Here is a 22,873-nt window from a genome sequence, read left to right as displayed (position 1 = left end):
AAATATGTTATTTCCATTTGGTTAAAAAGAAAATATTATTACTATTATTACTATTATACTAAATATTATTACTATTACTATTATTACAGGGTGACATAAAGCAATCAGCTCTAAGGATTTAACACATAATCTGGCTAAAACATGGCAATTCTAAACCTCACAAGAGTCACCCTGGTTCTGAATTTAAAACCTCATTAAAAAAAGACTTGAGGGATGCCTGGGTGGCTCAGCAGTTGAGCTTCTGCCTTTGGCTCAGAGCATGATCCCGGGGTCCGGGATCGAGTCCTGCAGCAGGCTCCTTGCAGGGAACCTCTTTCTCCCTCTGCCTATGTCTCTGCCTCTCTCTGTGTGTCTCCCATGAATAAATAAATAAAATCTTAAAAAAATATTTGAAGGATAGCTAAAATTATATGCATTCAAAGATCCAATATCCTCACATGCACTCAAAGTGGTATTGACTAGCTATGTGTTTGCCAATGTTGGATCTTAATCAGTAAAATCATTTCCATTCCTGACTTCCATCAAACAGTGACGTTAATTAGGTGTTCTCCTGTACAAAGCCCATTAACTTCTTTTTTTATTATTATTTTTTTATTTTTTTTAAATTTTTATTTATTTATGATAGTCATAGAGAGAGAGAGAGGCAGAGACACAGGCAGAGGGAGAAACAGGCTCCATGCCCCAGGAGCCCGACGTGGGATTCGATCCCAGGTCTCCAGGATCGCGCCCTGGGCCAAAGGCAGACGCCAAACCGCTGCGCCACCCAGGGATCCCCTAACTTCTTTTTTTAAATATATTTTTTTAAAGGAGTTGATTTTTTAAAATTTAAATTCAATTAATTAACATATAATGTATTATTAGTTTCAGAGATAGAGGTCAGTGATTCATCAGTCTTATATAAAACCCAGTGCTCATTACATCATGTGTCCTTTTTAATGTCCATCACCATTTACCCCATCTTCCCATCTCCCTCCCCTCCAGCAACCCTCAATTTGTTCCTATTTAAGAGGGAGACAAACCATAAGAACCCTATTAACTTCTGTGATCATAATGCTCTTCTCCTTTCCTAATTAACTCCTTTCTAAATGGCATGGAAATCTAATACTGGTTTGTTGTTGTTGTTGTTGTTGTTGTTTAGTCTTAATATTATATTTGAGAACTTTGGAAAAAGACTAAAAGACTGAAAATTCCTGTACTGATTTGAGTTTCTCTTAGAATATTAAAAATACTATTTTTTTTCTTAGAAAATAACTCCAAGTTTAAAATATTCGGCAACAGTATTAAATAACAATGACAATATAGGTAAATGTCTCCTAAAAGCTACCATCTGCATTTGGTGCTGGGAAGACCTCCGTCTTTGTAATAGTATTGGTTTACTATAGCTGTTCTACTATGTCTTATTACTTTAGAGCTGCTATCTTAAGTTTACCAGCATTATACATTGCTATGTTTGCACGGGTGGGTGATTGCTTCTGGCAAAGATAAATTCTTATTTTTAAATAACTATTTTAAAATACTCACTGGTTAAATAACAACCATGAAGATTTATCCTTCAGAAGGCAGTAACATCTCTGATTAATTTTTTTTTTTAATTCCATATATACTTACATACACTCTTGGAAAGTACTGAAGTCATCAACCTGAGTGCCAAAGACAAGGTATGCCAACTGAGCATACGCTAAGAAAATAATGAAGAACATAATTGCAAAGCCAAGGAGGTCTTTGGCACACCGAGACATGGTTGTGGAGAGCTGACTCATGGTCCTGTTAAAGTTGATGAATTTGAAGAGCTGTAACAGAGGGAAGATATCAATAGATGAATGGGTAAACAAAATGTGGTAGATAGTGCACAATTGAGTGTTATCCCGTCTTACAAAGGAATGAAATTTTGAAATATGCCACATGGGTGAATTTTGAAAATATTACATTAAGTGAAATAAACCAGACACAAAAAAGACAACTATTGTATGATTCTACTAACATGGAGTAGTTAGAATATGGAAATTCATTGAGACAGAAAGTAAAATAGAGGTTACTAGAGCCTGAGATGAAGGGAGAATTTGGAATTCATGTTTACTGGATACAGAGTTTCAATGGGGATGATGGAAAAAGTTCTGGAAATGCCTATGGTGATGGTTGGACAACACTGTGAATGTAATTAATGTCACTGAATTTGTACACTTAAAAATGGCTAAACTGATAAATTTTATGTTATGTATTTTTTACAACATTTTTGTAAGAGGGATAATAATGACTTGCTTTTTGCCCAAACCTGGCAACTTCTGTTTTCTCATTCAAAAAGTATTTGTTGAGTGCCTATCATGTGTCAGGCACTATTCTTGGAGCTGGGAACAACAGAGAACAGAACAAAGCTCCAGCCCTGATGTTGCTAACATTTTAGATGATGGTTACAATATAGTAAAAACAGGTTTACATCATAATTAAGATGATCAGTGATATTCTTCCCCCTAAGAAAGATTAACATAAAAGAGGAAAAAAGTCACAAATGAAAACTAGTAAAACAAACAAAACAAAACAAAACAAAACAAAACAAAAACAAACCCAAAATACCCTTGGGGAAATATTTATCGAATGTTATTAACTGTCATTCAATGTTTAGCAACTCTGTGCCAGGCATTATGGGAAGGGCTATGTATACTGACTCACATCTTTGCAATGAGATTGAAATACTGGTGTTCTGCCCCCAAGAGTCAGCCAGGACTCAGAGCCAGCAGTTGAACCCAGCTCTGTCTGACAGCAAAGCCATATTGAACATTTCTGCAGGCAAGACATTGAGAATGGCTGTTCAGGTTGTTCATCACAGCCCAGAGGCATGACAACCTGCATAACTCTAGGTAGAAGTCCTGGTGGAAGCATATTAGGGGGATACATTAGAAGTCGAGTCACAATCCATGCCCTCAAGAACTTTAATGTTTTGGAAGTAGAACAGTTACAAGCAAAACACTAAATAAAACACTCAGCCTGAGGCACAAACTGAAAGGAAATCTCTAGAATTTTACTTAAAAGAACTCTTCAACATTGTTTCTGGCCACAATAAAACTTGGAAGGAGGGGTTGTTATAATCACATTACCTAATTCCTATTGGATTTGGATTATTATTACTATTTCCTGATAAAGATTTGGTGTGTTACTGGTGGTTTTTCCTGAATAAGCACTTAACTAAATAAATAGCAAGAGATAAAGGATGAGTCTACATCCTCTGATAAATCTCAGGCCTTTCAGGTGTGAATAGCAATTCAGGAAAATAAATAACTTTTGGTGAGTAGCTTCTAGAACAGCGCTGTTTAATAAAACTTCCTGATGGAAGTTCTTTTTTTTTTTTTTTTTTTGGAAGTTCTTTATTTGATGGAAATGTTCTTTATTTCCACTGTCCAATATAGTAGCCATCAGCCACATACAGACACTGAGATCTTAAAATGTGGCTAGAGTGAGAGGGGAACTGAATGTTTAATGGTATGCCATTTTAATTAATTAAAATTTTAATTTCAATAGCCATTTGTGGCTAGTAGCTACTCTCTGGATAGCAGAATTCTAGAACTTGACAGTTGACACACTGCCTGCTGCCTCACTATTACTAAAATTTCTTGCATCTCCAGAATTGAGGCTCATTTGTATATGAAATGCCCTAACCTTTCACATACATGGAAATGCACATTATGTTTCAGAAAAGAAGGAAACGAGTAATTAAGGTGCTTCTTGGAAGAGTATGCATCTGTCCCAATCTCAATTCTTGGTAAAGCTTCTTTTTTTTTTTTTTTTTTTTTTCTTGGTAAAGCTTCTGTATGGCCTCCACTCAGAAAATAGGCAATGCTTCTACAGATCATTTATTTTTTTATTTTTATTTTTTTTTAAAGATTTATTTATTTATTTATTCATGAGAATACACAGAGAAGAGAGAGAGAGGCAGAGACACAGGCAGAGGGAGAAGCAGGCTCCATGCACCGGGAGCCCAATGTGGGATTCGATCCCGGGTCTCCAGGATCGCGCCCCGGGCCAAAGGCAGGCGCCAAACCGCTGCACCACCCAGGGATCCCTATAGATCATTTCTAATGCATCTCTCCATCAGCCCATCTCATTCTTAGTTCCTTCTCCTTCACCTGGTCACCCCACATCAGGTGAAACTCAGATTTGCATATCCTAGGGCCCTAGGCCCACCTCTGATATTGAAAAGGCTTCTTTTGCACTTATTAAACAAATCTGCAGGGACGGACCCTGCAAGAGTGCAGTTCCTAGGAAGTATCAATCACAGTGAGATGAAAGAATGCATGGGTCCTGCTAATTTACTTGTAAAATATGAAGTGGCTATGGTTGGCTATTTGAATTTGGTCACAAAAGTGAATTCAAGTCCTCCAACATTTTGTGTGGCTGATGTTAATAAAAAGGAGAGAAAAATATTATTAAATATCCAGAATATGAAATCTGTAAATTACCTTAATCCAGACAAAAAATACTATGACAGCAGCTATATTGTTGAACTGTATTTGCCAGTATGCCAGATGCTCAAAGTTGGGGAAAGTATTTTGATCCTCTAGAAACTGCAGTAGTACCTCCACATTTGATGTTCTATATATGTTAATTCCTATAGCGACCACTGACAGCTGGAAAACAAAAGATTTATATATTATCACAGTGCTTTAGAAACATAACTTATCTTAAAATGACTATTTTTCCTTATTCATGTATTACTCCTAGGGCTCACCAATCTGCTTACCCAAGTGACTCATACAAATGGTTAAGGTTGAGCACAGCCATAAAATAAGTGTAACAATAAACCACCTGCATTCTCTTAGCTAGGAAGAGAAATCCAACGCACATGTGTGTTTGTGTGTGCATATGTATACACACACACGAGATGTTGCTATATTACAAAATCAAACTCAAATAGGAATGCCTTATTTTTTTCTGCCACCCTCATTTAAGTAACTCTCCACTCTTCTGTTTTCTCCCTCATCTTGCTTTGTTTTTGTTTCCTTTTTTTTTTTTTTTCAATTACCAGCTATTACATTCTTTCCACTATTCAACAAATACAACTGGATATCTATGTACACAGCATTGTGCCAGGGGCTAAGAGGAATAAACAGAAGTAAAATGCACAAATTCTGTTCTCAAGGAACTTCTACTCTGGTTCAAGACCAGGTCACACATAAAAATAAGTAACACAAAAACCTACTAAGGAGTTGGCATCGTACAACATAAGGTGAAGGTGAAACAAGACTTATCTACAAGGAGTGCTTATAAGAGGAAAGAAGATGCTTGGTCTAAAAGATGGTGGGAATGATGGTCAGAGAGGGCTTGAAGACTTGCAGTGGGAACACATGTGAGCCAAGGGTTTCCCTCCTGCTCATTTTTGTCCCTTAGCTCATGACCATGCAACTTTTCACATCAGCTTCAGTCCTGCCTCTAAAACCAGATTTGAGAACATTGATTGGGCCCTACTTGCATCCATCACCACTGGATTAATGTATATGTATGGAAAGTTCTAGAGGTTAACCATTACAACCAAGGCCTCTTGTGAGGTCTGAATCCACAGCAGATGGGTCATACAGGTACTGAGGCCTTTGCTGTCCATTCCCTTTCTTTTTTCATAAATAACAATCAAAGACCACTTCATTAGCCTTTTTTGAGATGGGTGTCTTGATCATGGCCCCAAGTGATTATTATAGCAAAGACCTGCCTGGCTACCAATCACAGCTGAAAAAGCTAACCTCACCACCTTTTTTGTGAAGGATTCCCAGAGCAAATCTTGTATTTTTGTGTTGGTGGTAGGAATCTTTTCTTTGAGTTCTCTGGAATACACTGAAAATTTTCTCTATATTGACTAGGTTGAGAGGGAAGGATTAATTGAATAACAATAATGCTTTACTCAACTTTCACTAGGTAAAATTGCTTTGTATCCAGGATGTGGTCATTTATACAATATCAAAATAGAGAGTGAGAGAACAGATGAGGAAAGAGATTTTGTAAGCACTTGAGTTATGTCCTGCTGAATTTTCTTTGGGATTCTCATCCCTATCTAGAAAAGAACTTTCCTTCCTTAACATAAGCTTCTTAAGGGGAGGTTTTTGGGCTGTTCTGTTCAGTCCTATATCCCCAATGCCTAGAAAAATGCCAGGCACATAGTAGGTGCTCAGAAAATATTTGTTGAATAAATAAATTAATCATTTTCACCATTGAAACCTACCAAGCAACAAAATTATTTGAATTTAGACTTAATAGTCGTCTTTTTTCCAGTAATTCTGCTGGTTTTTAAAGACAGTTATTTAGGTCAAATGGTTGGCTAATGTAAGCCCACAGATTTCAGAGTCTTTGTTAAAGAAACAAAAGGAAAACAGGGAAAATAATTTCAAAGTGATTCTAAGATGTTTTATATATATATATATATAATAGAAACTTCAAGTTTCAGGTGTGCTTTAGCACATTTGGGCCAGATAAAAATTTTTTCTTTTTTTTTCATGGAGTTAAAGGTCCAGTGGAACATAGGGCTTGTTTTGGAGGGTGAGTAGAAGGTGTGCCCTTATTTCTGCTGGGTCAGAGAAGGTTTCAAGGGAGAAGTAGGATTCCAGTAGCCCTTCCTTATTCTTTACAAAAGCACACTGTCTAAATTGTAGTCTTGGCTGTACTAAGAGTTAAAAAATGTAAGAACAATAAGCACAGTGAAGCAAGTTTTCAAAGAAATACTTGCAAAATGTTGTGGCTGCTGAGCCAAAGAAACTATTCTCAATTTCCATGATACAACAGTTATTTTCTCTGAAGTGGGTACAAGGCCATTCCCTGGGGTATGGAAATAAAATATGAAAACTTCTATCCAAGTGAGAAGAAAGTATTAGAATTCTATTTGTACTTTTTTAACCCAATCTTTCAAATCAATGTTGTGTATGTTTTTACAAATGTACCTACCACATGTGCAAAGTTTATTAAAAAATGGAATACATTAGGGGTGTTGTTAAATTTTCACTGATAGGTGTACATAATCGAAGAGGTTGATTACCACTGACTATTCTTTTGATGATATTGAAGGTACCTGGTTAAAACCCAAACAAATCTGCCATTAATTAGCATAATATCACACTCATCTTTTTACCATTATTCTCAATGACCTAACTATAAATATATCTCCATATAAACTAAAAAGGTAGGGTTTGCAACGAGTTCCAAATGATAGTTGTTTTTTAGAATGATTTTCAGTGTATATGGACCACACTCTTCCATCCTACAGTATAGATATTAAATATAGATCTATATAGCTCTTTTAAGCATTCTTTTACTCACATATGCATAACATTTCCCATATTTAAAGCATATTAGATAACACATTTCAGAACATATTTTCTATATTTTGCCAACTAAATCTAGTTGATGATCTGATAATGACTTGATGTAAATGTTTCACAAAGCCCATGAATTTTTGGTTTGGGGGCAGGGAGAAAATAATGGCAAAGAAGTAGGGTAACGGAAGAGAGAGCCCTGATAGGGTAATATATCACTTGCTGAGATTTCAGGGGGCATCACTGTCAGCAGACAGTGGAAAGGTTTGACTTTTAGGCATGTAACAATTAAGCATGTCCTTATGTGCCTCAATCTTTAACAGGTCTCAGCAAAAGATTATGTGTTCTTGCTAAATGGAGAAAAAAGTCTGCAAAAATGCTTTTCTCCACTGAGGTCCCTGGAAGGAAGTGATGATAAGTGATGATAAGATGATGTGGAAGGGAAACCATGTTGAACAAGTGTAAGTTATAATAAAGTCAAAAGCAGTCAGGGGGTCTACAAGGTGTCACAGCCTCTACTCTGTCCTCACTGCCTTCTGATTTCTTACATGTGATACAGAAAAAGAGACCTTGATGGTCTCTCACTTATATTTTGTACACTGAACTATTTGCAGGAAATTTTAAACTGCTGGGAGGTTTTCTCTGCCACCCGAAATATTTTCAAGATGTTTCTTCTTGCTGTAACTTTACACATGTGCAGAAAAATACACATTAAATTTTGCTAGTAGTTGAAGAAAAATATCATTAACAACAAAAAAAGAATAAACAAAACATTGTTTACTCCCTCATGTCTCAAATGGCATGCCAAAGCCAAATATGAACTGCTAAGTTACTTCTTTCTTTTTTGTATGTCTTGGAACTCTTGCTGTAATCAGCACATACACATCTCTCTCATTTTAAAAAAAAGTTTATTTTTAAATTTTATTATTTATTTATTTATTTATAAGATTTTATTTATTTATTCATGAGAGACAGAAAGAGAGAGAGAGAGAGAGAGAGAGAGAGAGAGAGAGAGGCAGAGACATAGGCAGAGGGAGAAGCAGACTCCATGCAGGGAGCCTGACGTGGGACTACATCCCGGGTCTCCAGGATCACACCCCAAGCTGAAGGTGGCGCTAAACCGCTGGGCCACCGGGGTTGCCCATATTTTTAAATTTATTTAAAGTAATCTCTATAGCCAATGTGGGGTTCAAACTCATGACCTTGAGATCAAGAGTCACATGCACTTCCAATGAGCCAGCCAGATGCTCCACTAAGTTATTCTTGTTTTGGGTGTGTGTGGCTCATTGACAGCTTAAAGTAAATACCTCTCAACTTCAATATTCAGTAGGGTTACTCATGCAAAATGAGAAAATAGTAGTGCTGAAGTTGATACAATAGAGAAGAGCTTTTAGATTCTTCTTCGGAATATCAGGATCCACAATACTGAGGAGAAAGATCAAGGACTCTAACATATTTTTATAATAGAGTAGGGAATTTGGTGTTGTTCTCAAACCTACCACAATGATCACAACATCCAGACAATTCCAGAAACTCCTGAAATAGTGTAGCTTGTGAATACGAATTTCCAATATCTCTTCCACCACATAGTAAAGAATAAAAAAACAAAAGATAATCTCACAGGCTGCCAGGAAGAAATCAAAAGTCGTGACATATCGGATCAGCTTTACAGGCTGAAATTGCCAAGATGGAATCACACCGCCTGTTGCTGGGAATTCAACCAATAACCTGCATTGCAATAAGAACAATTAAAACAATAACAATAACAACACACGGATGCAGCCAGGAAAGGACATCCATCTATTCTGTTCCCGTACTTAAAAGTACTAAAACTGCAATCACAAGTCACCCTAAACCAGCGACAGAATATTTTTTATCACAGCTAGTAACTGCGTACAATAATGATACTGTGCCCCAAAAGGAACGGGGCTTTCCAAATCTCCTAAAGAGATTATTCCTCCTCAATCTCCCCTTTACTTTGCCAGTATTTATACTATTCAAAATGCTCTTTAGTTTATTTTTCTTAATGAAGGTATTAATCAATAAGTAAGCCTTTCCAGGACTTCTTTTAAATGCAAGTAACTCAACTAGGTAATGAAGAACATAAGAAATAGGACTCATGCATTCAAACATGTACGGCCTGTTGAGAGGTAGGATGTGTGTGCCTATTTGTGTATTTATGTATATGTATGTGTGTGTGGATATATATATAAACTGGGTTTCTCATCCATTCATTAGGTAACACCTAACTAGCATTGAATAATTTGCCCTAGGGGCTATTCTTGCTACCCTTTCCAGAGCCTTGTAGTTAATAGGTACTCGGTAAATAGCTGATAGTCTAAAACAGCAACATACATTTTTTTACATTCATATGATGGCACTGATCTTTAGTGTTTTAGCATTATTGAAGTGAGAATGTTTCTTGCCAAGTTTCTATTTTGTAGGTGTCACGCTAAGTGATTTGCTTAATGGTATAGTTTCCCTATCAAGCTAGAAATAGAATACCTAGTTCCTTAACTTCAAAAGACCTTCAGTCAAGTCTTAGGTATAACCCTCCCATTACAGGATGGGTAGCCACACCTAGAGCCTGAATACCTAGGACTCAACCATGAGCCATAATCAGGTCCAGGCAGAGACTATGGCAAATTAGAATTGGTCAAAGATGGATGAAAATTTTTCCTTCTTGTTCACTGTCGATCTTCTGCTTTTAGTTTTCTTGTTTTTTTCCTATTTGATGTGTTAGAGAGTAGGGCTAAGAACTAAAAACCCAGGAAAGCAATAATGAAATGAAGATCCTCCTGACAGCTTCAGTGTGAACTTGGAAGGGCAGAAAGTAGCCTCTGTATGCCAACTCCTCTCTGTCCTGTTCTGGCCCTGCATCTGTAACCCCTCCAAAACAGACAGCAGCATAGAGAAATGAAATAATTGCACTGACAATATTCACTTGTGAAGTATGGGGAGGAAGTGAAAGACATATTCAAGACCTTCTATAAATAGATATTTCTTTAAATACTGAGTGCCTGTTTTTATCCTCCTTCTGTCTGCACTAAAATCATTTAAAAAGTTCAATAATAATTGTAATAAATTTTTATTTATTTCTAATAATAACTATGATTTGGCTTAATGTGATATTATTTTCTTCAAAAATTGTCAAAACATGGTCTGGAAAAATCCAACTGGCCATGTAAAGCTGACTTGCATTTAGCCATAAAAATGATCTCAAAATATTATGAGATTTATCCTTCTTATTTGGTAGGTAAGATTATGTGCAAATAATTCAGGTCAGAGATGTCTTGGGTGTTGCTGACATGTTCACCAGGAGGATTAGGTGAACCCTGGGTCACCTATGCCTTCTACTTTTTCTTTTTTAAAGTACATATTACCTTCTAATATACTATTTAATTAATGTCTGTTTTGTTCATTGTTTATTGTCTATTATCCATCTCTTCTGGTTGAATGCAAGCTCTATAAGAGCAGGGATCTTTATTTTGTTCACTGATGTGTCCCAAGAGCCAAGAACAGTGCCTGGCACATATTAAGTGTCCAATAAATGTTTGCTGAATAAATGAATGAATGAATGAATGAATGAACAGAAGGCCCCAGACAAGCCTGTAGGATTTGTGTCAGGTTCTTCACTGCTAACCTGAGTGATCATTATGGCAACATCACAGGATCATGGAAGGAACTTTGTGTCTTTGCTGAATCTTGAGTGTGAACAAGTATGTAGGTATCCTATCGGCCCCAGGCACAGCTCATGACTGCTGGGTTTATGTTCTTAAATAGCATGGACCTCACCTGAGAGTGGGAAACTCAGGGTAATGGGTCAAGATTTGATGGCCATAGTATATAGCACTGATCATCCTTAAAATGAGTAAGAATAGATGTTAGCAAACACAGTGCTTTTTCTGGGAAGGTTGCAGCTTTGGGATAAACTTGGATCAGACTTAAGGTCCTTCCCAACTTGTAATATTCTAGGATCCTAACTCCCTTCCACCAAATATATTTATCCCACTAAGCCTTTGGCTTTCACCCTTCCTTTGCTATCGGCTCTGATCCTCGGCACTCTCAGCCAAGTGCAGGCAATGGTTTCTTGGTCTATCTCAAGACTAGGATGTACATACAACTACAGAAAAGTGGGAGGGATCAGGGCCCTTGTTACACACCTGATCACACAGAAAAGGTTAATGTTGGCGTTGTATACTGAAAAGTCAATAAAAGTTGCCCTGGTTCCTCGGTCCAGCCAGACATTTTTCTTGAGGCTAGCAACCTGAGCAGCTGTTTCCTCTCTTGTTCTTGACAAATCCAGGTAATAGCCAGCTCCACTATAGGTTGCAATCATTCCCCAGTGGCTGCTCCCATTCAAGTCTTTTTCACTTGTGTAGATCCAACTAATTTAAAACGTGAAAACAAAACAAACAGATAAAATCAGTGGAACACTTGTGGCAATTACAAAGACAGGTGAAGTGGTTCCTGGTAAGACAGAGTAGGTAATGAATAAATATAAATCTTATCAAGCTGGGTAATATGCTTGGTATGGGGCTTCGTGCTTCCTTATTGAATTCTCACACACTTATAACCCCCTTTTAGGAATGAGGGCCCTGAAGCTTTAGTGAGGTCAACTCAGTCTCCAAGCTCTTGAGAATATTGTTAGAAACCTACACCAGGACTGCCTGTCTCTAGAATCTGTGCTATTAGCCCTTAGTTTATATGGTTGCCTTCCCTGGGTAACTATACTTAGGGGCTAGATGACTCTAGGCCCTCAGAGAAAATTGCAGCCAAGAAGTACAAGTTCATCAAGTACCACAGTCAGCAACTGAACTAAAACAAGACTCTACATGGCATTTGGGAATTTATTTATTTATGTATTTACATATTTATATAAGGGAGGGAGAGAGTGGCGGCAGAGAAGCAGAGGGAGAGGCAGAGAGAAAGAATCTGAAGCAGACTCCATGCCTAGTGCAGATACCAATGTGGGGCTTGATCTTGGGACCCTGAGATCATGACCTGAGCCCAAATCAAGAGTCTGACATTTAACCAACTGAGCCACCAGGGCACTCCAGGGCATTTGGGAACTTAATCCATAAATATTGACAGAGGTTCTCTAAGGCACCAGATGTTTCTTTGGCAATATAAAGAGGAACCAAGTTCCTTTGCCTCTCAAATTTACAGTAAGTAGGGAAAGAAAAGGTATCCCTGGGTGGCGCAGCGGTTTGGCGCCTGCCTTTGGCCCAGGGCGCAATCCTGGAGACCCGGGATCGAATCCCACATCGGGCTCCCGGTGCATCGAGCCTGCTTCTCCCTCTGCCTGTGTCTCTGCCTCTCTCTTTCTCTCTGTGTGACTATCATAAAAAAAAAAAGTAGGGAGAGAAAAGTAATGAAACAAAAGCTTCTGGAAGAAGCCATGGTGGACCTGGGCTGTGAAAGGTAAACTGGGTTCAGGAGGCACAAGTGGAAGGGCATTTTCAAGCGTAAGTTAGGCAGGGCTAGAGAAGGACAAGGCACCCAGCTAGTAGCTGAGTTCAGCTTGCAAATGATGAAGAGAGAAGGCTGAGAGGTAGACTGTGATCAGACTGTGAAGAACAAGTGTGATGGACTCACTGAAGGAAGGTTTCTGAGAGGCACAAAACAGGTTGCAGGACAAGACTGGAGTGGTGAGAACAGAGAAAAAAGTGACCACAGCGGGTCTGGGAAGGCCTTTCCTTAGTAAGGCCTGTTTGCAGGGCTGGGTCTTGGGCATCTGGAACTTGACTGATGAACAGCTCCCTACACTGATATAAACCTGTCTGACTGGCTGTTTTTCCCTCTCCTCCTCATCCCTTTTTCATGCTCTCTCTCTCAAATAAATAAATCAAATCTTAAAAAACGTCCAACTTTGTCTGACTGGGAAAAGTGGCTGTACCTAGGCTATCTATACAAACACAGAGGCTCAGGCCCAACAACTGCTTTCCTTCTGGGACTTTGGGATTTTGGTACCTGCCAGGCAGTGGCTGTCTATGTGACCAGCAGCCAGTAAATACCTTGGGCACTGAGTCAATAATGCACCTCTGACACCTCTCTGACAGAGAGAGGTTTCATTTCATTCATGTTGCTATAGCCTGTTACTGGAGGGATTCAACACTTCCTGTGTGACCCCACTGGGAGAGGACTTTTGGAAGCCTACACTTTGTTTCCTCCCAACTTGGCCCCATGTGCCTGCACCCTCTGCTGCTTTTACTTTTATCCTTTCATTGCATTGAACCTTAGCCACAAACATAACTAGATGATGAATCCTAGGAATCTTTCTAGCATATCCCTGAATCTGGGAGTAGTCCTGGGGGCCCGGACACAGCTCAGTTAGCAGTGCCTGCAATAATCCAGAGGTGATGAGGCCTGGACCAGAGCAATGATAGGAAGACAAGATGACAGACAGGAAGGATGGACAGAGGACACTGCAGTGACTGTTAAGAGAACTTGGCCTCTGATTTAGAAGTAGGGGCAAGGGAGAAGGGACATCTGAAAAATGACTGGAAGACTCTTGTTGGATAATGCAAAGGAGAACAAATTCAATTAGAAAGTGATGAATTCAGTTTGGGCAGACTGAATTATAGGAGCTAGTAGGACATAGGTAGAATACAGATTTGGTTTTTGTTCCCTATCACTAGAATATAAGCTCTGTGAAGACAGGGGATTTGTTTCTGTTCTGTTTCCTGCTGCTTTATTACCCTAGCCAGCACCAAGGGTGTTTCTAGAAAAAGGAGACCTCACTGAGAAAATGCCTGGCACATGTTAACACTCAGTATATTTGTTGAAGAAATGATAAATTATCAAATAGAGATGAGAGATGAAGCCACTTGAATACCGGGGAAAGAATGTAAAGAAAGAAAAGCTAGAGATCTGAATATAGGACGACCTAGGAATATGAGGGTTAAGAGGAAGATTACAGAAAGAAGGGAACCCAAAGTTTAGCATCACTCTCAGAGTCAAAAGAATAAGCAATCAACACTGCCAAGCTCTACAGAGGTTAAACAGGATGAAGATCAAGAATTGGTCTGTGGGTTGGCAAACTCAACAAATCCAGTCGTGGCTTCCAAGAAAGATGTCAAAAGCATAGGTTTTCAGCTTTAAGGAATGAATCAATGGTAGGGGATAGAGGTAGCCAGTGAAGACTATTCTTTCCAGAAGTTTGTGGAATTCAAGGAAGGGAGAAATGGGAGCAGCATGAGAATAGAGCAGAATCAAGGGATGGTTTGGATACATGGTAGTCTATCTGTCATAGAAATCACCCATTCATTCTTGCCCCTAGTGGGTATTTACTGAGCAGCTTTAGATGCCAGGCAGTGGTCAAGGCTTTGAGAATACAGCAGTAAACAAAATACAGTCCCCATTCTCCAGAAGCTTGAATATTGATGAGGAGCTGAGGGAGTCCCCCACCCACCGCCAGCATAATTAATATGGATGAAGCAATGTGGTTTAGTGGAAGAAACATGGGTTTTGGAGTCAGGCTGGTTAAATCCCAGCTTGGTTCCATTTACAAGCTGTGATGCTTTGGGTAAGTGAGCCTCAGTCATCGACAAAATGGAGATGACATGTATTTCAGGTTGTTTTGCGAAAGCAGATGAGATAATGCATGAATGAAATCATTTCTTTTTTTTTTTTTTTTAAAGATTTTATTTATTTATAGAGACAGAAAGAGAGGGGCAGAGACACAGGCAGAGGGAGAAGCAGGCTCCATGCAGGGAGCCCGATGTGGGACTCAATCCCAGGTCTCCAGATCACACCCCAGGCTGCAGGAGGCGCTAAACCGCTGTGCCACAGGGGCTGCCCCTGAAATCACTTCTTAATGTAGCATCTGGTAGTGGCTTACCCACTTCTCTCATTAATGATATGATAGAGTAAAATACTGGACCAGGTACCATAGCTTAGGAGCATGTTTATACTTTGCAGGAACCAGAAAAAGGAGTAGAGCAAAATCATTACCAAACCTGGATAAACTGTCTTTTAGGATGATTCAATCCTTTATGATAAATCTTCTGACCTTTACTTAGTGTGTTCCTTACAGGCCCTGCTCCTAGTTAAGGTAAGCACTGGATGGTAGATAAAAAATCTGATGGGAAGGCTGTTGCCCCAACTGTATATTAACAAATCTGGATTCTGGGTGCCTCAGTTCAAGAAAGGGATCCAGATGAATGGACAGAATTAGCTTAGTTAAGTTTAGAAGACAAGTCTAACCATAGTGACTCATCCAGGGGCAGTGACCCTAAGAGGCCCACCTTGGGACAGCTTGAGAGCTGTCTTCTTATTTCTCTTTTTTTTTTTTTTTAAAGATTTTATTTATTTATTCAAGAGAGACACAGAGAGAGAGAGAGAGGCAGAGATATAGGCAGAGGGAAAAGCAGGCCCCATGCAGGAAGCCTGACGTGGGACTCGATCCCGGGTCCCCAGGATCACACCCTGGGCTGAAGGTGGCGCTAAACCGCTGAGCCACCTGGGCTGCCCACTTCTTTATAATAGCTACAGTATTTCTAAAAGTAATGACTAGCTTCCCTCAATACACAAGATGTTTTAAGTATGGTTACAAAAGGACACCAAAATCCCCGCAAATCTGCACAATGGACAATACATACTCAAAATCATAAACACACATTTGAGAGGCCAGGCCAGGTTTTAACCAGACATAAAACTGGCTCATAAGCTTAGTATACACTTTAAATACCTGTACTCTGAACAAAAATGTATTCGTAAACGCTAGTAAAATGAAAATTTCTGTCCCGGAATAGTTCCCGATAACAACCTAGTGAACGATGTCACTGGATCTAGGTAAACAGGATCCAGGAATCTTCAAAGAAATCTCCAGAGGCCCTGTAGCTATTTTCTTGTTGGCCATATAGTCAACAGTTTAGTCTTTTGAAAAATATGTATGCAGAAGCTGAAGGCAATAAAGAGTAGAGAAAATCTGAGAAACCAAAGGTCACTTTGGCCATGGTCTTAACTATAAGCACTGAAGACTCACTTAAAGCATCTTCTCCTTGGTTAAGAGGTTAGAGGATGAATGAATGAATGAATGAATGAGAAGCCAGGGCACATGGCCACAGGGCACACTTACGCAGTTCCGTTTCTTAGACCAAAAGGAGCCCTGTCTTCACTACTGACAGAGTAGACATCATAGCACTCTTTAATCTCATCTCTTAAATCCTGGGGGATAGAACAGGATCCATTTCTGACTTTGAGTTGCCGGATACGTGGTACACCTAACAGGAGGTTCTCATAGTAGATAAAACTTCGGTTGTCAGCTTCGGTCCTGTTGCCGGGCTGTGTCTTCCAGTATAGCCCATCCAATAAGGCACCTTCTGTGAACTGAAAAAAAGGGAAACATTTTGGAAAAGTTTTCTGAAAAGCTCCAAGCCTAGTGGTTTCTTTGCTCTTTCCTGGAATGTTTGCAAGACCAACAGTTTGGCAACTCTGCAAACATGGTAGAGTGACAAGGGTAGGTTTTGCTGTCAGAAAGACTGCGGTTGGATCTTGCTCCATTGCTTGCTGGCTATGAGGCTCCAACTTTGAGCCAAGGTCCCTGCATTATTTTATCCATTCTCTGCATGGCTGCTGCCCTGGTACCCAGTGGGTGTTTAAAAAATGGCAACTCTGATTTTTGCTCTAGGACTAAAGGTAAGGGGGTGTGGTTTACATAAATGCACAACCATGTTCAATTTTACTTTCCCTTAGTAAAACAACATGTCACATAACATAATCATGGTTCCAAACTTGTTTGGAGAGGAAAAGCTACGGTTTTGAATACCAGTCTGCCATCTGGTGGCTCTTTTAAGTGTCTGGATTATTTAGTCATATGGTGAACTCTCTTAACTGCCCCGGCCCCTGCTTTTAGAGCCAGGCATTCATTACCATGGAATTGTGTCCATGTGAGATGTCTCTCATTAGTTTGCCTATAGGGAAGAAGTAGCTGTTTCTCAGTGTCTCATCCTTAACAGACAATCAGTAGAGATGGATTGATTTGCTTGAACAGAGGGGAGAGATTCACATTTTACTAATGTGATTTTGGATGCCAAGTATTTTGAGGCATCAGTAATAATGGGTTCATATGGTCCAGTTTCTTCTATCTTTACAACCACCAGCTCTGAGCCCAGGGCTTAGGAAGAGTTTTAGAAAGCATCTCTGCAGGAAGAAACAATTCTTTCCTCTCTAATTGCTCTTCTATTTTTCTTAGGTTCTGAGCACCATACCTCCTAGATCAGTTTAACATTTCTCCTTTGGTATCACTCATAGTTTATCCTCGGTTACTGTGTTGGATTGTGTGATGATTTGGGAAGGGGTTGGGTTGAATTTCACATTAGAGATCTCTGAAAGAATGTGCCTGCCTTGATCAGGTGCTGTTCTAGGGTACATGCCATCATCAACAAAGAGACAAAAGACAAAAAACAAAGCAAGACCAAACAACCAAATTTTGCCCTTATGGGCTGTATATCCTAGGAGATACTCAACAGATATTATCTGAATCATGAATGACTGAATTATAGGCTAGGCTGAGAAAAGGCCAGTCAGGTTAGAAACAAGTCAATTTTTCTTACTCCCTAACCATCTGTAAGCATGCTGAATCTATCTCCTCATCTACCACCAAGGCATAATATTAGCACTTACCTTGTATGGTTACTATGGGATTAAAAAAGGTGAGGTTGCACTCAGCATTGTGCAAGGGACACATAAGGTTCTCCATAGAACCATAATTTCTAACAGCCCATCATAACCTACATCTCACACAGTGTGAAGCACATAGTTGGTCCTATAGATACTGCTGTCATGAATTTATGAAACCAAATGAACAATTTTCAGTGATATAGAGGTACTTTGAAAGTCATTTGCAAATACCTTCCAGAAGTCTTCCATTGAAGAAAGAGTTTTAAAGTTTGTTTTCTCTGTTTTGGACACTGGGGTGTCTAGGAAGAGTTGTGACATTATCCGGGTATAGTAGTACACACTGGAGCTCATCATCCCATAGGTCACTGGAACACAGAAGAAGCCACATGAACCCTGAAGTGGCACTTGCACACACACTCACTCCCACACTCTCAGTGGGTGGGCAGGTAGTCACAAACATTCTGCTGTGTCCCTTGCCTTCTTTGCCTTTATCATTCTTCTAGGATCTTTCCCTAGCCCTCGGGCCTATAAAAGAAATAATATTCGTTTATGTGAAACAAAGCTGGCTTACTACAGAGCATCAAGTTAAGATCAAGCACCTTTACTTGATATCAAGCCACACCCCTGCCATGAAGATCTGCCGATTACATCAGCCATTCTAAATGGTCCTAGCAGCAGTTAGGGAAGATAATTTACAGGCTTAGTAGGTCACAAGGAGATCAGATGTTGCATCTTGGCCATGCCTACTCCTTACTATGTGACCTGTGCAAGCTGTTTAAACCTTCTTTTCTTTTCCTTTCTTTTTTCTTTTCTTTTCAAATAGGGTCTTGAACTCGTGACCCTGAGGATCAAGACCTGATCTGAAATCAGAAGTTGGATGCTTAACTGACTGAGCACCCAGGCCCCTGAGCTGCTTAACCTTCTGAGCTTCAGTTTCCTTTTCAGTAGGACAGGGATAATTAGCTATCCCATGAGAGTTTCTGGTGCTTACATAAAAATAGTAACTAAAAATTACCCAGTACAGTGGCTAAACTTAAATGTCCAATAATGATAGTTCTTCCTCCTTCATCAGCTTGCTATAACACATCTATTAAAATTTTCAGCATTTTAATGAGGGTTGTCTTACACTGGACTCTAATGACCACATGTGCAATATGCTATAATTCCTATAACTAACTGATGAAAAGCTTCAAGGGGAAACGCTTCTCTTTATACTTTTTTTGACCACAGAAGTTTTACACTTCTTTTAACCATAGTTCTCAACATTTAGCAGGTGATAAACACTTAGCTGACTGTAATAATCTTCAGGCTTCATAAAACGCATTTTAAAATCTTGTATTAAATGATTTGGGGATTAAGTGCTATTTAGTAGAACCTCGTCTTCACATAGTTTCCTTCCCCATTGAGCAGCATAGAAAATCAAGATGATTTAAAAAGAGAAGTAGATAATAGTGATTCAAACACAAGTGTGTTTTAGAGTCCACCTCAAGCAGTCAATGGATTAATAAATATACAGTCACAAGGCTTATGTGCTTTATCTGGAAGGGAAGGAACATTTTCTGGTCTCCTTATTTCCCTCACCTGTCCTCGCATGACCTGCAAACTAGAACATTCCTCTCAAGTGTTATAGGACCTGCCACTTCTCAAAACTATACTGGGCCAGAGATAAGGGTTTAGACTTGTAATCCATTCACATTTATGAGACAAAGTGCTTATGAAGATAAGCAAGGTATGACCTCTGTCCTCAAGAAGAGAAACTACTAAGTTTCCCTGAGAATAGCAATGCTCACCTAGCACCCATTGAGGGGTGGACAAGGTACAATGAACTTCACGAAAGCTTTCAGTGGATCCAGAGACAGTTGAGGGAACAAAACTGGTATGATGCTCAAAAGGAGTAGTGAAGGATCCCCAAAACTGAATAAGCGATTATTAAGTTGAAATTAACAATTAACTTGAAATTAGAATTTGCTTTGGATTAATTAATATAAAGGATTCTCAAAATTTTTTACCTGTGGGTTTGTTTTAAAAAGAATTATGACAAGTGATCTAATGTTCTGATTTATAAATATGCTAGTTATATATGTGCATAAATATTTTAGCCACAGATTAAGAATTATAACTCTTTTGTTTTCCTATATTTTTAATATCAAGTGCTTTTGAAATGATCAGGACCTGTATGAAATTTCATGACTTCAGTAAAAGGAAAGTGATGCATTCCCTTGGCTATTGAGCACCATCTGTTGGACATCTAGAGAAATAATGTCACCTAGCTTTAAAGGGATGATTACTCCAGCACATTCAATCAGCAAATAGTAACTCAGCCCTTCCTTGTGCCAGGTCCTAGGCTACTCCATGGGATAGCTTTGAGTGACAGCTCCGTACACTCCAGCAATCACCTAAACCATGAGTCCATGTAGGGGGTAGCTAAAAGACCCCTGGGATTTGGAAGCAGAATGATTTGGGTTTGGGTTTCCGCTTTGCTTCATCTTGAATGTCTGCCTCTGTGTTCATGATAGTGGGTCTCAGTGTCTTGGGATCTCAGACAAATAATTTCTCTGAGCTCGAGTTTCATTGACAAGAAAGTGGGTATAATAACATCTAGGGCTTTTGCATAGTTCAATGGGAGAAATGTATGTGAAGACATTTTGCACAATGTCAAATGCAATAGAAATACAAGACTGTTGCATCATTTTCTCTTCAGTTCTTGATGGAGAAAGCACACTTGGAAGGTGGCATTCATTCACTCTTTAAATGATCTGACTCATGAAGAAAAAAACTACAGTATAAAAAGATAACCTTAAATGAGGAACAGAAAGGAAAAGAATGTTAAAAAATGTAACATAAAGGACAGATATATGTCCTATGTGTATACATTTCTTCTACCATATAATCACTGTCTTCATTTCCAAGTTCCCTTTTACATAAAATAAGCCAGAATAAAAAATATCACACATCACCAACTAATCAGCATGTAATATAAATAAAGCTGTCTTAAACACATGCTTGATTTCAAAATAGGCAATGGACACTATTTTACCCTTAATATTGTTGAAGAAAATGAAGGCTCAAAGACTAAAAACAAATAAAGAAGATTGTACCATAAAAACTCCAAATCCTTATAATAAAAAGCAAAGAATTTTCCAATGTAACAAGACAAACAGAAACATGGAAAATAACAAAAAATCCCCCATGAAAACTAAAAGAGCAATATTTTAAAAATCACAAATGCAGAAAATTAATTTTAAAAGGATTAAGCAAACAGAGATAAAGCCACACCATCTAAAAATGAAAAAAAAAAAAAAAAACAAACAAACCTGTTTTCTCTTAATAACTCTTGGACCAAAGAGGAAATCAAAACTGCCACACAAATATAAATACATCAGATGTAAAGACAGTAGAATCCAGTATTCCAAGGCCATCTGCCACAAAGCAAAGCCATCATCCTGACCAGAAAACCAAAATTCTTTGCTAGCTCTGTGCTGTACCACATCCTCATAGCAACATGGTAGAGATGAAATAAGAACAGATATTTGAAGAGACTTGAACGAATTAGTCTGACAATCTAGGGTGAGGAGTGCAGTGATAGAGGTAGGCCTGGGACATCAGCACAGCTCAGGGAGAGGGGTAGTGGATAAAGGCTTCTCGATGGATCTGCCTCTTGCACTGATCTTGAGGGCTGAGGAGGAACTGAATAGACCAAGAGGAGAAAGCCTACGCCAAGGGCTTTCTGAGACTCACAGTGGTTTGATATGGTTGAAGTAACAGGTGTTCACAGGGAGTGGCAGATCTGAAGAAGTAAGCAAAGATGGTATAATGAAGTGCACTTGATTATCTCAGGATTTTAAACTTTATCTTGAAAGTGAGGTGATTATAGCATGTTAAATGGAAGAGTGACCCAGGTTAATCTGGTTTCAGAGACAGCAGTCTGGAAGTAGTGCCTGGGAGTGCTACTAAAAGTCCAGGTATTCGGGCATCTGGGTGGCTCAGTCAGGTAAGCATCTGCCTTCAGCTCAGCTCATGATCTCAGGGTCCTGGGATCAAGCCCCACGTGGGGCTCCCTGCTCAGCGGGGAGCTGCTCCTTCCTTTCCCTCTGCCTGCCTCTCCCCCTGCTTGTGCTCTGTCAAATAAACAAAATCTTAAAAAAAAAAAAAAAAGTCCAGGTATTAGATCCCAACCAATCTTCAGTCTAATGGCATTGAGTCAGCTTCTCAAAATTTAAACAAATCCTGTCACTCCCTTCCTTAAAACCCTAGCTTCCCTCTATAAACCGCTAACCAAAGCCTAACAAACCTATAGGGTCTAACTTTTTTTTTTTTTTTTTTTTTTTTTATGATAGTCACAGAGAGAGAGAGAGAGAGAGAGAGGCAGAGACATAGGCAGAGGGAGAAGCAGGCTCCATGCACCGGGAGCCTGATGTGGGATTCGATCCGGGGTCTCCAGGATCGCGCCCTGGGCCAAAGGCAAGCGCCAAACCACTGCGCCACCCAGGGATCCCTAGGGTCTAACTTCTAACCGCATTTCTTTCCATCCTCATCTGATGGTACTCTAACAACTGTCTTCACTCAGCTTCTGGAATGTTCTGAGCTCTTTCCTGCCTCAGAAACTTCACTCGTGCAGTTCTTTCTTCATCTGACTGGCTCTCACTCTTGATTTAGGCCTCAGAGAGGCCTTCTCTGTAGGGGAATCTCTTCCTCAAATGTCTTCTTTCATATCACTTCCACATTTAAGGGCAGGGCCTCAATCTGCTTTTAATTAAATTACTGAACAGTTGAATGAATGAATACATGAATAATCCAGGATAGAGATGATAAAGGTTAAAACAGGGATAATAGTGATGTATGAAGGAAGGCAGATTTGAGAGGCACTAAAGAGCAAGAACTAAGTGGAATGATCCCATGAGAATGAGGGAAAGCATCTAGAATGATGCCCAGCTTTGGAGAGAGGCATCGTGTGGGTGATG

General features: G+C 39.3%; 1 protein-coding gene across 1 annotated transcript in view; it reads right to left on the bottom strand.

Annotated features, from left to right (window-relative positions):
- Positions 1–22,873, bottom strand: part of PKD2 (polycystin 2, transient receptor potential cation channel) — a 55,183-nt gene that overhangs the window by 17,572 nt on the left and 14,738 nt on the right. The window contains exons 3-8 of the mRNA XM_041758556.1: positions 18,144–18,277; positions 16,369–16,619; positions 11,450–11,674; positions 8,786–9,014; positions 4,452–4,619; positions 1,609–1,790 (exon numbers count right to left, since the gene is read on the bottom strand). Coding sequence (XP_041614490.1) covers positions 1,609–1,790; positions 4,452–4,619; positions 8,786–9,014; positions 11,450–11,674; positions 16,369–16,619; positions 18,144–18,277 — 1,189 coding nt within the window. The remainder of the gene's footprint in view (positions 1–1,608; positions 1,791–4,451; positions 4,620–8,785; positions 9,015–11,449; positions 11,675–16,368; positions 16,620–18,143; positions 18,278–22,873) is intronic.

The sequence above is a fragment of the Vulpes lagopus genome, chromosome 6 (genome assembly GCF_018345385.1).
Source record: "Vulpes lagopus strain Blue_001 chromosome 6, ASM1834538v1, whole genome shotgun sequence".
NCBI classification, from domain to species: Eukaryota; Metazoa; Chordata; class Mammalia; order Carnivora; family Canidae; genus Vulpes; species Vulpes lagopus.
Note: the sequence above shows the minus strand (reverse complement) of the source record. Positions and strands in the feature narration are given on the sequence as shown.